This window comes from Capra hircus, chromosome 9 (genome assembly GCF_001704415.2).
Source record: "Capra hircus breed San Clemente chromosome 9, ASM170441v1, whole genome shotgun sequence".
Taxonomy (NCBI): domain Eukaryota; kingdom Metazoa; phylum Chordata; class Mammalia; order Artiodactyla; family Bovidae; genus Capra; species Capra hircus.
This window is the reverse complement of record NC_030816.1, coordinates 6,438,949-6,457,304: the sequence shown is the minus strand read 5'-3', so window position 1 is coordinate 6,457,304 and position 18,356 is coordinate 6,438,949. Positions and strand designations below refer to the sequence as shown.

The window sequence follows — 18,356 nt, the reverse complement described above, 5'->3', positions numbered from 1 at the left end:
CTCTTACACTTCACTCTGTCTCACTTATTATTATCAATACTTTATCACTACCTCCAGTCAATACAGTCATTTTAAACCAGCATTGTCCAATAGAAATATAATGTGAACTGTATATGTAATTTTCAGGATCCGCACAGGAAATTACATACAGGTGAAATTAATTTTAATAATGTTTTATTTAACCCAAGATATCCAAAATGCTGTTTCAATACATAGTGAATATTAAGATTATTAAAGAGGTATTTTATGTTCTTTTCATGTACTGTTTTCAAAATCCCATGCATATTTTTTACTTAACAGCTTCTTTCTGTTCTAACTAGCTGTATTTCAGGTTCTCAGTCATCACTGTTTTGAACTGTTTGCAGTTTATCTCATGCCTTTTACTTCTGCACGTTTCCTCTTACCGAAATAGGGTCTTTCTTCATCAACTGTCTTCTTTAGCTAACCTTAGCTGTCATCTTGCCCCCACAGAACACAAATACACAACCCAAATCATACTTGTACTTGACCTCTGCTAATACCAAATAACTCAATTTTAGGCATTTTCTCCTCTGGCAGTCTTCCCAAACTCCCTTTTGTCCTCTAATCGTCGTTTTGAGTTTCCTCGGCTTCCGTTATTTCCCTTTATCATTAGTATTTAATACTACTTATCTTTCTTTTCAGGCTGGGAGTTTCTTAATAGTAGGGATCAGTTGACTCATTTTTGTGTCTCCAACTTTATCCATAGTCCAGTGCCTGATTGTAGGTATTCAGTAAATGCCGAATGAATGAATATTCTGTGTTTTCATTTGACTGACTGAAGTTTGGGAATACATACTGTAGTTAAGATGCTTTAGTTTGACCCATGTTTCAGTGTGCTATTTAAAGGAAGTTGATTATACCTTAAATCTTAAGTCTAACCTTTACTGTGATCTGACCTAGAGTCTAGGAAATTATACTTAAAATCTAAACATAGTTTGATTTTTAAGCAGAAGTCAGTGTTGTGTAAATATATGTAGAATAAGGAACCACTTAGCAACATCCTAGAATGTCGAGAAGTAGAGGAATGGAAACACTTGACTTGTTTCTAATCATTTCTCCCTTATAGGAGAGAAAGAGTTATAGCTTTAATGCAGCAATATTGTTTTTACTTTAATCTCATCTTCAGTTATTTGTGGTTTTGGTGGGCGAGAGGGTAGATATTGCTCATCTCTTTCTCTCCTGGTTTATTTTTATTTCACTCATCTAGTTGGCTATTACGTGAATTCATATTGGCAGCAGAGGTAGCCAGGTAGCAATGTTTTATGCAAAGAAGTTGAACACAGGGAAATAACAGGAAATTAACAGTTCTTTGATTTTACATAGTTTTTTTTCCTTAAAATGAATTTTTCTTAAAGTCACGTGGATGAGATGCTTATTATAATATTCAGTATACAGTGGACTCTACAGCTTTGGTTTACTTTCTGATTCATTTGAAACTGGATTTGTATATCATTTATAGGAGGCATTTCTGTTACTGCAGAAGCTTGTACTAATCTTTTTTCTGACTTGTGATGTGTACTACTTGGGACTTTTTAGAGATGAGTTGGAAAATGATAAGTGCTAAACTTGATGGCTTTCTAGCATTGCCACAATAGCACTCCTGGCCACTTTCGGAAGATTAACAATTCTTAGAAATTGAAATTGGACAAGATTTATGGTTTTTGTTTTCATCTGGTTACCCTTGTACAATTAAGAGAAACAGATGAACAACTGTTAACTGACTCATTCTTTGTCACAAAAAAAAATTAGTTTAAATTAGCTGGAGAGCTTTACGTGAAGTATAAATCTTCAGTGTTCTCTGTTGATAATTTTTTAAGAAAAAAAATTTTATTCACTTAATGTGACTAGTTTATATTAGTCTAATAGAAATGTTTGTAACTGCAGGTGAAATTTATTTTGTCTGAAACCCTATAGGTTATTTCCATCATTTAAAATTAACCCAGTAAGAATATTCCAACTTTATGATGGGAATGGCTCAGAGCAAAACTTTTGACTTGTTCATTTTCTCCCTTCTTAGACATTTTAGAGATTTATGTAAGTCTTATACAATTAGTTGAATGTGGGACGATTTAATTATTTTCTTTAAAATAGAAAGGTACATTTTATTGAATGAAAGTACTAATATTATATTCAAAATAGCATTATAGAGTAATCATTTCACAAAAAGATTAATACATGGTATTGTGATCATTCTGGTGAACTAGACAGAGAAGATTTCTGTTCCCATGGGTCTTATATTTAACAGGAAGAGACAAATGTGAGATTATTCCCAATAGTAACGAAGTCTGTGAAGAAAATAAAGCAGAGTAATCTCACCCTTGTGAAGATCTAGGTAAGAGGTGGAGCAGATCTCTGAGTTGGTGACATGTTTAGCACGTTAGAGGCACAAAAGAATGCCACTGTGGCTGCAGAAGATGAGGGGAAGAGATAAAGCATGAAGTAAGGATGGAGAAGTAGGCAGGAGGGCCAGATCTCACAGGAGTTTGTGGGTCTGGCTAAGGAATCTGATGACTGTTGAAAGCCATTGAAAGGTATTAAGTAGAAGGTCTGCTTGATGCTGTCTGATCTCTGTGTCAGGTAGCTTTCTGTAACTGGGGCAGCAAGAATGAAAGAAGGATATCAGTTAGGAGGCTATTGCAGAGAGAAGATGGTGGTTTGGACCAGGGCAGTAGTAGTGGGGATGATAAGGAATCATCCAATTTGGAATATATTTTGGAGATAAACCAGCCTGGTTTTACAGATGGTTTGGTTGTGGGATGTAAGATTAAGAAGAAATCCAGGATGATCCTTCGATTTGTGACATGGATAACTTAGTAGATGGAAATGCCATTTAATGAGGTCAGAAAAATAGGAAAGAGTTGGTGGGAGTAGAAAGTGAACAGATCATGATTTTGTATTGGCATGTTTAGGTACCCAGCTGGAGTTGTCAAACAGGAAGGTGAATATATGAATCTGGAAGGCAGGGCAAGTGAAGTCTAGATGAGATCACCTAAGAGGAGAGTGTAGATAAAAGAGGGCCTAAAACATGGTGCCTTGTGTATTCCAGCCTTTAGAGATCAGAAAGAGGAGACAGATTCACCAGAGAAGACGAAGAGATGGCCAGTGAGGCAGTGAGAAAACCAGGAAAGAGGAGGCTAAGGAAGTTATAAAGAGGGTGTTGTAGGAAGGAGGAAATGGTTAGTCTTTTCAAATGCTCTGTGAGGTCAAGGACAAATAGGACAGAAAATCGATTTTTGGATTTCGCCAGGGTGAACGTCATTGTTTTGATGAAAGCTATTTCAGGGGAATGGTCAAGATGAAAACCTGACTAGTGCAAATTTAGAAAAACGTTGGAAAGGAGGTAGAGGTTCTAGATTATCATATAATATAATATTCTAGTATAGGTTGGGCTTCCGTGGTGGCTCAGTTGGTGAAGAATCCGCCTGCAATGCTGGAGACGTGGCTTCGATCCCTGGGGTTGGGAAGACTATTTTAGTATAGACAGAATAGTCTTCTTTTATTGGAAGACTGGCATGGAGAAATTGGGTTGTAGATGCAATAGGGACCTGGAGCCAAGCAATAGCTTTATTAGAGCCTCTTTGTTAGTAGGAATGATCCAGTAAAGAGGGCTGAATTGCAGGTACAGTCCTTGAGATGGAGAGGAGGAGTGGGAAAGAAGGCAGGTGAGTTTAGCTCTTAAAAGGAGCGGCAGTGCTTCTTCAGTTTTAGCAGGAGAGTGCCACAGAACCGTGTAGTTGCAGATGGAGGCGCCTTTAAAGATAAGGTAGTTCTCACCTGATTGTTGCTATTGAAATAGTGAATAGGTCCCTCAATTAAGAGAAACTTACAGTCCATTTCAGATTTTACTAATTTAACTCTGTGACCTTAGGTAAAATGCCATCTTGGGTAAATCACTTTGTTTTTCTGGGTCTTAGTTTCCTTAATCTATGCAAAGAAAGGACCGATTTCTCAGGGTTCCTTCTAGTGCCAAATTGTTACGCAGTCTTGTTTAGTAGTAATTCACGGGTTTTTATTTGCTTGTACTTTGTAGCAAAGTTATTAGTTATTATTCTGATAGTTGCATTATCATGTCTGTATCCATTTCTTGCCTTCCATCTTTTTGGTCTAATACTTCATGTATGTTCTTTAACTTGTTTTGTTTTCCTGTTTGCTTGTTTGAACTGTTTTTTCTGGCAGTAGTGTTAGCCAGGCAACTGTGTTTTTACAAGGACTAAGACCTAACTTTATAAAAGAAAAATTTCACAAGTGTCTAAATTTCTGTTTTCTAGGAATGCTTAGATCTTTGGATTGCAGTACATTCTAAGGAGGGCTTGTTTGTTGTCATGAAGAATTGTAACACAATATGGGATACATATTTTAAAAATAGCCTACCTTTTTTGGCATAGATGCTAAGTAATCAGAAGTTTGGCAAAGGCAAGAAAAATATTGTCTAGTGTTCCAGGGACTTTTTTTTTTTCTTTTAATTTTATATTGGAGTATAGTTAATTTACAATGTTGTGTTAGTTACAGGTGTACAGTAAAGAGATTCAGTTATACATATACATATATCTATTCTTTTTCAGACTATAGAGTTCCCTGTACTGTACAATAGGTCCTTGTTGATTATCTATTTTTTATATAGTAATGTGTATATGTTAATCCCAAACTCCTAATTTATCCCTTACCCAGTGTTTCCCCTTTGGTAAACGTTAATTTGTTTTTGAAGTCTGAAGTCTGTTTCTGTTTCCTAAATAAGTTCATTTGTATCATTTTTCTTTTAGATCCCACTTGTGAGTGACACCATATGGTACTTGTTTTTCTCTGTCTGGCTTACTTCACTTAATATGATAGATCTCTAGGTCCATCCCTGGCGTTCGCTGCAGGTGGCATTGCTTCACTCTTTCAGTGGCTGAGTAATACTCCATTCTGTGTGTGTACCTTACCTTCTTTATCTGCTGTTCTGTCAGTGGACATTTAGCTTGCTTCCACATCTGGGCTATTGTAAATAGTGCTACAGTGAACATTGGGGTGCATGTATCTTTTCAAATTATAGTTTTCTCTGGGTATATAACCTGAGGCTGACTTTATCACTTTAAAAAATGTTTTCATGTAGTTAACATGTAATATTTTTAGGGAATATATAAAGGATACATAGAATAATTTATTGTGATATTTTCTTAATTGGCCATCTTTGATGGAAGAGCCAGACCCTACCGTAAAGGAACTCCTAGTGTGTTTTGCTCATCTTAATTTCCTCATTGTCTTTAAATGGCATCTGTAGCCATTAGTAATTTAGTAATTTGTGTTGACTGAATGGAATAGATGTATGAATTGAATAGTAGTTTCATAAACTTTGGAAGAGTGATTGCTTGTATCAAATTCTCTTAAAAGTTTGAGAATTATTATTAGGAATAATTAGCCTAAAGATGACTCATCCTGTGGCTGATTCATGTTGATGTATGGCAGACACCAACACAACATTGTAAAGCAATTATCCTCTAATTAAAAATAAATTTAAAAGAAATAAATAGCCATTTACTTAAAGCAAAGAGTTATATTTGCTGTTAAAGATGTAGATCTGACCATATGTATTTTTCTTCTAGCTGGAGACAGCATTAAAATCATATTAAGGATAAAAGAGAATAAACCTTTAACATTGAAAAGATGATAGAGTACCCTCAGTGGATGAGAGATTATTAATACAACACATTTCTGAAACAGGAAAGGGAAATGATCCATGGAACAGATTAGAACAGAGAGAACTATGTCACAAGATACTCAAGAGGGAAAGAAGTATTCTGATGTATCCTGCAGATTCTCAGAGAATCTTAGGATTTAAAAAGAAAGGAAAAATTAAAAATGGGAAGAAAGAGTAATTGAAAAACTATGAATGGAATAGTTGTGTCTCAAGCCTGTGCACATCAACAGTATGATTCTCTCTGCCCTTCACCCCTTCCTCTCTTTCCCATTAAAAAATACGGACGTCATTTCTTCTGGAAATGATAGCATTTAAAAAGTAGAGTTGCTGTGGCGGACATTTGTGTTTGGAGATAATCCCTCCTCTTTGCTAACTTTCAGTAAGTCCCCCATATAGTGCTGATTCTTTGCTGTTCATCCTGAAGCAACATGTGCTTGTCAGGAGGCCATGCTCATGTGCAGTTTTGTTCATTCTTCTTTCCTTTGGGTGACCAAAAATTCACAGAAATAAAATCAGCAGTATTTAAAAAGCCTAGGCTAAACAAAGTGAAAAACTGTAGCTGTGTGAAACGTAATTTCTGCATCAGGAGAGATCTTAAACAAAATGTCTATTTAGAGTGTTCTCAGGGGAAGAAAAAAAAGTATTGCCTCATTAAAGCAAGAATAGAATAATTCTTTGAAAAAATCAAAACAAAGAGTTCTTAGAAAATAAGATTTTTGCACAAATTCAAAAATCCTGGATGGTTTTGAAGATAAATTGGGTAAATGTCTTTGAAAATAGAACAAAAAGACAAAGAGAGAAAGTCTGTTATTTAACCAGTAGAAGTTTAAAAAAGAGTAAAGGGAAAGTCAGTTATCAAAAATGTAACCTAAGCACAATAAGGAAGAGGGAAGCAAAGGGCAACACAATGAATGAGAAAAAAACAACCTCACACCTATGTGTATATCTTTGTGACATTTCAGTATAGCAAGAGGAAAGGTCCTAAAGGCAACTAAGGAGTTTTGTTTTGTTTTCTTTAAAGATTACCTATAAAGAATGAGAATCAAGTGGACATAACTAGAGTGTAAGCTCCGTAAGGCAGAGATTGTTTGTTGTTTTTTTTTTTTTTCATTACTGTTGCATAATGAGAGCACAAGAAACATATGGTGAATGAAAGAATGACTGTCACATCCCATAAGCGGCTCTGAGGTTTTAAAGGCAGTGGAGCGGTGTCTCCAAAGTTCTGAGAGAGAATGACTTAGAATTTGGAACCTAGGAAAATAATCAAGTATGCGGCAGAATTCTCAGGCATACAAAGACTCAGAGCTTTCACTTTAGATAACCATTCCAGGAGAAGTTGCGTGAGAATATGGAGCAGTGAAACACAATGAAAACGAATAAAAATAACATGGACTACTAGAAAAGGTAGATTAACACAGAAGTTCAATCAAAATAATTCCAGAATGACAGCAGTACAGCAAGTAGAAAGTAATTCGTTTAAATTAGAATAGGAAATTACTCCAAGAAAAAAATGTCTTTAAGAAGAATAACAGATTTCAGGCTACAGATAGAATGACTGAGAAACTGATAGATATCAGTGACATGGTAAGAAGGATGTTTTTTTCCTCTCAAGAAAAAAGGACAGAAATTCCAAAGAAAAAACTGCATAACCAACGTGTAGTTGCATGTTGCAGCCATTTAAAAATGAGATGTGAGTTAAATCCTTATCTTTCATAGCCTAAAATTACTAATTGAAGAAATAGTATAAGCATACTACTATATATAAAACAGTTAACCAACAAGGAACTGCTATAAAGCACAGGAAACTATACTCAATATTTTGTAAAGACCTGTAAGGGAAAAGAATCTGAAATTGAATATATATGTGTGTATATATATGTGTGTATATATATGTATGTATGTATAATTACTGTGTTGTACACCTGAAACTTCCCAGGTAGAGCTAGTGGTAAAGAACTCTTGCCAATGCAGGAGACTTGAGACTCAGATTCGTTCCCTGGGTCGGAAAGAACCCCTAGAGGGGGCATGGCACCCCGCTCCAGTGTTCTTGCCTGGAGAATCCATGGACAGAGGAGCCTGGCGGGCTGCAGTCCATAGGGTCGCAAAGAGTCGGACACGACTGAAGCGACTTAGCATGCACGTACACACACTGGAACTGACACAATATTTTAAATCAACTATACTTCAGTAATAAAAAGAAATAGTAAAAGCAAAAAAGTATAGGCCATTAAAATGGTTGTCCCAGGGAACAAGACTTGGATAATGGGGCAATGGATATTTCCTTATTTTTTTTTTTTCAAAGATGCATATATTGGGGGCAGGGGGTGGGTAGGGAGAGAGCTAGTGTTGGTGCATAGGAGATGAATGACAGGTAATGTTTTTGTGGATTCTTACCCTTTGCAGGAAGAGTTAGGTGGATTCCTGACTTAGAAGGGATAGGTCATAGGGAACTACTTCTGCTATATGCTATAAACAGAAATAATCCTCAGCCGTATCATATAGTTAACTTTTAATTATGCTATTAAAATTAAAACTGAAAGTCTTTGACAGGGAACGTTAATCAGAATTTACCGAGCATCTTGTATGTTTGTATTATAAATATAATTATTGATATTTAGCAAGTGCTTACTGTGGGATAGTTAATTATTCCATTTAGTTGTCACAGCAATTTTCTAAGGAAGATACCATTATTATTTCCATTTTACAGATGAGAAAATTGAGATTTAGACGTAGATTGAGATTTGCACAGCTGATAAGTGATGGATCCACTTAATTGCCTTAATTCATTATCCTTTTTCCTCGGATAATTTTTTACATGTGTAAATATTTTCTTTCATGATTTGCAAAGTGAAAGATTCAGACTGATTTATATATTTGCAATATTAGTCCTTGCCTTTGCTGATTTCAGCTCAAATAGCTAATTGTAGCAGAGAGTGAGATTGCTAGGCAATAAAATCTAAGTTAGTTTGCTTGACTTTTTTTTTTTTTTTAACAGCATTGTTTTCCTCTCTTTATTTTCCACTGTAGGTCACTAGTACATGGAAATACAATTGATTTTCATAAGTTCACCTTTCCTTCATGAACCATTTATTTATTTATTAAAAAATTCTTTTTTTTACTAAGGGAAATTTCAAACAAATACAAAAGCAATGATATTAGAGTAATGAAGCTGCAGGTGTCCACAGTTTTTACATTGTTTTACTAACTCATGGCCAGTCTTATTTACTATATACTTTTACCTCCTTCCCCGTGGATTATTTTGAAGTAAACTCCAGGCATTATTTAATTTTATCTATAAATATCTCAACATCTACCTTGAAATATAAGGACTCTTTTAAAAAAAATAACCATAATACCGTGATCTTACCTAAAGCAATAGCAGTTCCTTAATGTCATTAAATATCTAGTCAGTGTTTTAATTTCCTCAGTTTTATAATTTTCTTTTGCATAATTTGTTTGAATTAGGATTGAAACAAGGCTCATAGATGGCAGTTGTTTGTTTTCCTGAGGCCTTTAAAATATATAGATACCTTTCCCTATCTCTCCCTTTTCTGCTTGCAATCTATGTTAAAGAAGCCAGTTGGTCCTACAGAATTGGCCACAGAGTAGATCTTGCTAATTGCTTCCTTGTACCTCTGTCCCCTGAATTTTCTATAAATTGTCATTTCAGTTTAGAAGTTTGATCAAAATCAGATTTTATTTTTCTTGTAGAAGGAATCTGTTACCTCAGGGGAATAGTTGCATCTCCTCCGGACTCACACTGTATCTGATTATTTTCTGTGGTGTTAGCCATTAGTGAGCATGATCTAGTTTCATTATTGCATTAGTAACTACAAAATGACAATGTTCTAATTCTGTCATTCGAATATTCCCCTTTTTAATTTATTAGCTAGAATAATTCTGTAAAGAAATACTTCCTCTAATCTACTATTTTGTTGTTCTAAGATACAGCTTGTAACAGTGTAGACAGGATACATGTTGGATTTTTTCCTCTTCATGTATCAATTTTCAGATGAATGAGTTGGTTCCTTAGTATCTTTCAGAGGTAACTCATTAGTTTTTTAAAATAGCATATGACGTCATGAATTTAAACACGTTCTGTGTGTTTTAATCCTTTGCTGGTACAGTGCTTGTTGCAGATGCTATTGTCCCATGTTGACTGGTCAGAGCTTCCTGGAGCACTGTCCTGAACCCTTGTGACACTCCATCACGAGTGTTTCAGAGCTTTCTTGCTCTCTACTATGACCACATTTCTAGATCGTAGGATAATACCAGCAATGCGATTATTGAAAATTGTTTTTAGAAAAATTCTGAACCTCGTTTTTCAGTAGGATCATCTCCCTAGGGATTGTGTTCTTTAAAGTTGTTAGTACTGGTTAATCTGTGTGGCTTTGCCACCAACCGTATATATGAAAGTGAAAGTGTTAGTTGCTCGTTGAAAGTTGCTTTGTTGGGTCTGACTCTTTGCAACCCCATGGGCTGTAGCCCGCCAGGCTCCTCTGTCCATGGGATCCTCCAGTCAAAAATCCTGGAGTGGGTTGCCATTTCCTTCTTCAGGGCATCTTACCCACCGAGGGATTGAACACGAGTCTCCTGTATTGCAGTTGGATTCTTTACTGTCTGAGCCACCTACAGTTAGATTTTCTTTTGATTCATAGGAAATGCTTTTTAAAAACCTAATTTCCAAAAAGTATGATTTCCAGCATTGAATCTACAGACGTTAAGGTAAAGAAGTCTAACTCCTATCCCTGTCCCTCAGGTCAGCGTCTTACCTTCCTCTGCAGCTGTATCGTCCAGTCAGCTAACCACTAGTGCATTTGGCTTTTAACAGTTAATTAAAGTTCAATATAATTAAAAATTAGTTCCTCATTCACACCTACCACATTTCAGTGTTCAGTAGCTGCATGCGGCTAGCTATCATACTGAACTGATTTTAAAACATTTCTGTATTCTAAAATTGAAGTATGGTTGATTTACAGTGCTGTGCTAATTACTGCTGTACAGCAAAGTGACTCCATTATACATATACGTACCTTGGTTTCTTTTTTTTTTTTTTTAATACATACCTTCTTTTCCATTACGGTTTATCATAGGATACTGAATGTAGTTCTTTGTGCTGTGCAGTATCCATTCTATATATAAAAGCTTACATCTGCTAACCCCAACCTCCCACTCCATTCTTCTCCCAGCTCTTTCCCCCTTGGCAACCACCACTCTTGCTCACAGTTCCGTTGGATACTCCTGCCCTGGAGAACCCATTGTGTTTTCATGAAGTGTATAGTTTATTCCTCTATTTTGTAAAAGTGTGCAAGTTATAGATATGAATTTATAACCCTCCTTCAATAAGTGGTAGCATACTACGCATGCCTTTCTCCCTCTTCCCTTTCTTACTGTCTCTTGGCGATCACTGCAGATTGCAGAGATTATGCAGAAGCAGTCCTCATTGCTTTAAGAGCTTGGTGGCACAGTACTTCGCTGTGTGGAGGTGTCCAGTGTGGGTAGCCAGTTCCCTGTTGATGGTCATTTGGACGGATGTGGTCCTTTCCCACCGCCCAGTGCCGCAGTGAACGGCAGTAATGCTACCTTGAGGATGTCTCTTTCACTTATTACCAGGCCCAGTATTCTTTTAACACTAATTTCCTCAATGGACTTTGTTTCTTCTAAATATTAAGAAGAGTTGTTCTGATTATAAAAGTAATCTGGTTTCATTTTGCTAGAAAATTAAACTCTGTTAAACAGACAGATAAACTTATCTAAAATCCGTGTTGCCCAGACAGAAATCATTTTTGTGTACGTGTATACCTTGGTTTTTGGAGGTGTTTTGTTTTTTTGTTTTTTCCAGTTCCTGAGTTCAGTTAAAAAGAGTACTCAGCATTTTTCAGTGACTCTGTAGTGGAGATCATATTGTATACAACACTTTGAATTTTTCCTCTACCATAATAGTATACGCATCTTCCTTGTTAAACTTTTTGTAAACATTTTTGACATCTGCATAATATTATGCTGTATTGATTTTTTCAATACTTTTCTTAATTTCTTATTTTGCAATGGTTAGACATTTAGGTTACTTTTTTTCTTTTTAATTGTGCCACAGTCAACATTTGTGCATAATCCTCCTGTTTTTAGGGTAATTTTCTTGGTATCCAGGAGTAGAATTATTGGATCAAAGGTTAAAAGCATAATTAAAGTTTTAACCTATTTTGCCAGCTTTTTTCCCCCAGTCTTGTCTTGATAGTCATTTTGGAAGCATTGTTATTTTGAGGAATCTTTGGAAGTTTGTTAGATTTAAAAATGATGTGTGAAGTTGAATGTTTTTTGTGCCTATTTTTGTTGCCTGCTGTGGGTCTTAACATGTATTTGCCCATTTATCTTTTGACCTCCTATCTTTCTTGTGGCGTGATATGAGGTATTTATTGATTGTTAAGGATGGTCATGATTTTTCTGTCATGTTGTAAATATGTTTCTTCAACTGCCTTAATTTGATTAATTTTTCTCATGGTTCAGTTTTACATTTTTATGCAGTCAGTCTTAGGTATTTTTCTTACTTTTGTTAGCAGGCTTGTTCCTTACCACCTTTCCCCCCACCCCCACCACCCAAACCAAAAACTGGTGACTTTATTATTCACCTAGCATTTGTGTTTGTTATAAATCTTAAGATTCAAGGGAGTCAGATTCAGTTAACATTTATTCAGAAGCAAGTGTATGTCAGTACCCTAGATGTTCCCTCTCTAGTCTCTCACAGTCTATCTTTTCTCCAAATACTGTAGAGAACTATGTATGAAAATATAGATGAATTAAATTATGGCCTCTTTTTAAAATTCTAAGCAATATGTTGTTTCGCTTTTGGTATCTTTCATTGTAATTAACTCTTGAAATCTATTTCATGAAATATGATGAGTTTCCCTCCCTCTTCCTTAATTGTAGAGGGAAAAAGCCTATCTTCTGGTTGCTATTGTGAATTGTGAACTAAAGATACAGAGAGAAAACAGATTGCCCAGATCCGAATATCATCCCCAGGATCTGAAGACTCAAAAATCGCTCTTCAGGCTTGTTGTGGATTTTTCTGAGAAGAATCTGTGAAATTATGTGAATAGAGACTTATTTTGTAAAGCCATGGGGGAAACAGAAAGAAGTCCAGCCACTGATCGAGAAGGTAAGACAAGCAGAAACTGTTCGTCTTGCTCTTCATCTGATTCTGGAACTACTCCACAGTCTTCTGGCCGGTCGTCGCTGGTGCATCCCTCCCCGCCTGCAAGTATTAAGGGAAAATATCCTAAAAAACAAACTTCAGATAGCCAAGTGCATCATCACGGTAAGCATCCTTTAAAAGACTCCAGTAGACCTAGAATATTCATTCTGAGTGCTTAAGGAAACCTGTGTGAATGAGAATAGGATATATTTTTATAAATGTTGTTTACAGTGTACTATCCTTTGTTACATTCACAGCCATACTGTATCCAGAACAATGAACTCTAACTGAGGTTTCTCATTTTTGTTTTCGCCTGTTCCTGAATAAATGATTGTCTTGGGGTTTGTAAAGGAAAAAAAAAAATCACAAAACATTTGTACCTTTCTTTATTTTCAGAAAGTTGTGAAAAGCATGGATGTAAAGTGGTTAAGGGGCATTTTTATAGATTGGGTAAAATTACTGTTACTTACTGAAAAAGTTCAAACTCAGCTTAGAAGTGGAATTTGGGACCACCAGTCTGTTTTCTATTAAATGGTTATAGATTGGGTAAAATTACTGTTACTTACTGAAAAAGTTCAAACTCAGCTTAGAAGTGGAATTTGGGACCACCAGTCTGTTTTCTATTAAATGGTGTTATAATGGAACAGCATAAATCTTTAGAAATAATTTTTCTTGTTAGAATGTTATTAGTCTGGAGCTAGGTATTAATACATATTTGACTGCATAATGTTCTGGAAATCTCTTCTTCATCTTAATAAATCCCTAGTCAAGAAAATCTGTATATACTTAGTAACAAAATATGTAAGGACCGCTAGTACATCATAGGTAAGCTAAGGGAAATGAGGTTTTATTTGTTGTTATTCACTCAATGAGTCGTGTCCGACTCTTTGCAAACCCATAGACTACAGCACACCAGGCTTCTCTGTCCTTCACTATCTCCCAGTGTTTGCTTAGATTCATGTCCATTGCGTTGGTGATGCTGTGTAATCATCTCATCCTCTGCCACCCCCTTCTCCTTTTGCCTTCAGTCTTTCCCAGCATCAGTAAAATGAGGTTTTATGGTATCGGTTAATAGATACAATACAGCCATCACATTAGTAGCTTCGAGTGGTAAGATTGCGAGGCAGGAAGTAGTATGTGAGCTGAAAAGGAGAATAGGGTGAGGTAATGAAATGCCTAGAATCTTGTGTTAAGATAGTGGCTGTTTATGTGGGGGAAATAGTTAGCTATTGAAAAGTTCGAAGCAGGGGTTTGATTACATTTGCCTTTATAAATTTTTACTTTGAAAAGTAACATTTGCCTTTTTAAAATCTGCAAAGAATGTGTGTTCCTTTTGAAAGCAACCTTTTCGTGAATCCTCGATCAGGCTTCCTGGGGACGTTGACACTTTTAACAACTTTAAAAAACTTTAACAAGTGTTTTTTTTTTTTCTATATGGTTTTTGCTGGTATGTTTTTGTTTGTTTTTGCTACAAGTACAGTGCTGCAGGTTTCATAGTCTCTTCCTCCAAATCCATCCCAGTGTCATTTTCTTGTTTTGATTTTGTGGTTGAGAGCATGATCTGATACTAAACTTTTGCTGCATAATTAAGAATAAACAGTCCTTAGGGTTGAATCTTAGAAAATGACTTTATTCCCAAGAAATCATTCACATACCTTGGGAATTATTGGTAGAAATACTTTAATTTTTCACTCCTTACCTAGAAGCAGTTTTATTTAAGAAGATAATTGAGAAAAAGCTGTGAGAAACAGTTTGAGTATCGCCCAGAAAATTTTCAACCTGACTTGTACTGTTTTCTGCTTTGCATTGTTTTTTGAATTAAAGTCTGTGCACTTTAGTGCAAGCCAACAGGGCCAAACTGATAACGTCCTTAAACATTGATTTCTTTTGGCTTAAGTTGGCAGTTATCACTGTTGTAGACTAAACTGAGCTTTCCTGGTAGCTCAGACGGTAAAAGCATCTGCTTACAAGGCAGGAGACCCAGGTTCAATCCCTGGGTCCGGAAGATCCCCTGGAGAAGGGCATGGCAACCTACTACAGTATTCTTGCCTGGAAAATTCCATGGACAGAGGAGCCTCGGCTACAGTTCATGAGGTCGCAAAGAGTCGGACACGACTGAGCGACTTCACTTCAGACTAACCTAAAGAAAAACCAAATGTGATTTAAAAAAGCATCTTGAACACTTGAATTTGCAGAATTTCACACTTGGTAACGTAGTCTTCGTTCTTCCTTTTACATTTTCAGCTTATTATTTCAGAAATAAAATTTGTGCTCTATCAGAAGTTACATGTATAATACAATTTAATAATAATTTAGGTTATACATATTTATATATTACATATTATGTACATATTCTGTTTCTCATTTTATCAGTAATATAAACATACTAAGTTTTTGGTAGATGCATAGTTTATCTTTGTTACATGTTTTTTTAATGAGTCGTACTGTAATTTTAACACCTGATGGAAGGAAAACAGTATTTGTCTGCCCTCTTTTTGGTGGTAACTTAACAAGGGGGAGATGAAGAATGATATATACAACAGTCAGTCATCTTTCTTCTGAGTGTTACTAGCCCTGTATTTCATCTTGATTGTTTTGAAAATGAAAGAGATAGATGAAAGTTGAGAGATATTTTTTGAGTTCTGGTTAATAGAATATAGTAGAAAACAATGTTCAGATTTTTAGGATGTCAAATGTTGGTGGCAGAAGCCCTTTTTGTCTGGCTGTATCATAGAATAAAATATTAGTGGAGAATTTATAACCTGATTCGTATAATATCTAGGCTTTCACTTCTCAAATTAAGTTTCCATGTTCATGAAATCTTATTTGCTGAGCAATATAATTTTATACATAAAAATCAGAGATTTGGGATGATTAACATTTATTCTTATGTACAACCATTTTTATGTATAAAGTTTCTGTCATTCCAAGAGCTGAATACATACTCTGTAATACCATATAGTCACTAAAACTCTGTTCACTCAGTATGTTGGGAAAGAAAGAAAATTGAAATGATAGATGCTCCAATTTAAAATTGGAGCAGTTTCTCCAGTGGAAGTATTATGCAAATCACAAATGGCAAGCCACAAATATAATTTTTGTTGCCACATTTAAAAAGAAAAACAGGTAGAAAGGTGGAATTAATTTTAATAATTTTTATTTAACCCAGAATATCCAAAATATTATCATTTCTAAATATAGTTAGTATAAATCATAGTGTGTGGAATATTCTGCATTCCTTTTTTTTCTTTGAATTAGGTGTTTGAAACCTCATGTGTATTTCAGTTATGGACTCAATTTGGATCACCCACATTTCAGTTTTCAGTAGCCACATGTGGCTGCTGCTGCTGCTAAGTCACTTCAGTTGTGTCCGACTCTGTGCGACCCCATAGACGGCAGCCCATGAGGCTCCCCCGTCCCTGGGATTCTCCAGGCAAGAACACTGGAGTGGGTTGCCATTTCCTTCTCTAGTGCATGAAAGTGAAAAGTGAAAGTGAAGTCGTTGAGTTGTGTCTGACTCTTAGCGACCCCACTGAGGATCCCACTAGGCTCCTCCACCCATGGGATTTTCCAGGCAAGAGTACTGGAGTGGGGTGCCGTTGCCTTTTCCGCCACATGTGGCTGGTGACTGCTATATTGGATAGCATAGTTTCAAAGCTACTAATAGGCTTTCCTTCATTTCTTTTTATTACTACTTCTTTTCAAATATTTAGGCATGTATAGAGCTGGAATCCCAAACCAGAACACATTTAGTATACCCTCTACAAAATTTCTGTCTCTTTAAATGAAACTTTATAATGTTAAATTGTAAACATGTTTTTCTTTACCTGTTTGCATAATAAAATCCATGGCTCGTGAAGTAGGTAGGGAAAGATTGGATTTTCTAGTTTTTCTTCATTTTTTCCCCTCTGGAATGCATTTCCTTCTAGAAAAAATGCAGTAACCTTGGAGATTAAAGTTCGCTGTTTTCAACTATGGCAAACTTCCAGATGCCTCTTTTAAAGGGCAGGTGCTCTGTATACTGAGGCCAAGGTTTAATGAACTTTGAGTAAATAATATTCAAAATTTTTGTGAAATGTTGTGATATGTACACTTTAAAGATTTTGCGTGCTTTTATTTTTTTAGGCTGGAGTCGTTTATCTTGTTCTTAAATTATGCCAGATGTTTTTGATTTGAACATCACACAAAAGAAAGCCTCTGAGAAAGCATTTAGAATCACATCTGTACTGCTAAAGTGTTTTCCATTTTCATTCACTGATACATGGGATTAAGTTCTTAACACTGACAGAGAATATTTTTGGAGAATTTTCTGTCTTATGCACATACTTCAGTTAATCCTCACAACAAAAGGAAAAATAGACCTGGAAAGGGTTTAAGTTGAATTGCCCAAGGACCAGTGAAGTAGTAACTCCAAGTCCCAAATCTCTGTCATGTTGTCATCATCTTTCCTGAAACAAAGGTTTCTAGTTAATTTTAAAAAACCATACATTTCCACGTTTCAAATTATGATCCCAAATATCTTGGCACAGATGACTTGGTTATCATGACATTTTGTATTTATTAGGCACCGTGCTAATGCTGACAGTGACCATCTTATCTGCAAAGGTAAAAATGCTGGAGCCTGATGTTGCCATCTTTTCAAACAGTGTAAAATAATTCCTTGTAAACCATGGGATATTGTTTTGCTAGATCAGAATATGTTTCTTGAACTGTCTTAAAAGATTTCAGATCTTTCTTAATAAAAACAATATATTAAAAGCTCTAAGTAAAACCAAATATTTAAATATTGTAAAATCATTTTTTTAAAAATGTTTCCTTAAAGGAAACAAAATGACTAAAGAATGTTATGGAGTCATTTGTGTTAGGATGAGTCAATAATTCTACATCTGATACAGCTTTCACTTTACGTTATGACTGTTTCTTTTTCAGCCCCTAGGAAACCAAGCCCTAAGGGTCCACCAAACAGAAAGGGAGTCCGAGCAGGATTTCGCTCCCAGAGCCTCAATAGGCAGCCACTTCAAAAAGATCCTGATCGCGTTACAAAACAGGTTCTTTGTGCAAGACAGCTAAAAATCAATGAACTGCAGAACGAAGTAACTGAGCTCCAGGTCAAGTTAGCCGAGCTGCTAAAAGAAAATAAGGCTTTGAAAAGGCTTCAGTACAGGCAGGAGAAAGCCCTAAATAAGTATGAAGACACAGAAAACGAAATCTCACAACTTATTGCTCGTCATAACAATGAGATTACAGCACTCAAAGACCGCTTAAGAAAATCTCAAGAGAAAGAACGAGTATCTGAAAAAAGGGTGAAAGAGACAGAAGGCGAACTACTTAGGACAAAAATTTCCTTACAGAAACTGAAAAAGATCTCTGAAGCTAAACACCTACCTGAACGAGTTGATTTAGCAAAGAAACTCGCTTCTGCAGAGTTAAAATTAGATGACACAGAGAGAAGAATTAAGGTAAAATTCC

At 35.7% G+C, this 18,356-nt stretch overlaps 1 protein-coding gene across 1 annotated transcript in view; it reads left to right on the top strand.

The window, feature by feature from the left end:
• Positions 1-18,356, top strand: part of LCA5 (LCA5, lebercilin) — a 56,732-nt gene that overhangs the window by 2,262 nt on the left and 36,114 nt on the right. The window contains exons 2-3 of the mRNA XM_018052900.1: positions 12,623-13,010; positions 17,817-18,346. Of these exons, the coding sequence (XP_017908389.1) occupies positions 12,812-13,010; positions 17,817-18,346 (729 nt within the window). The 5' untranslated portion in view covers positions 12,623-12,811. The remainder of the gene's footprint in view (positions 1-12,622; positions 13,011-17,816; positions 18,347-18,356) is intronic.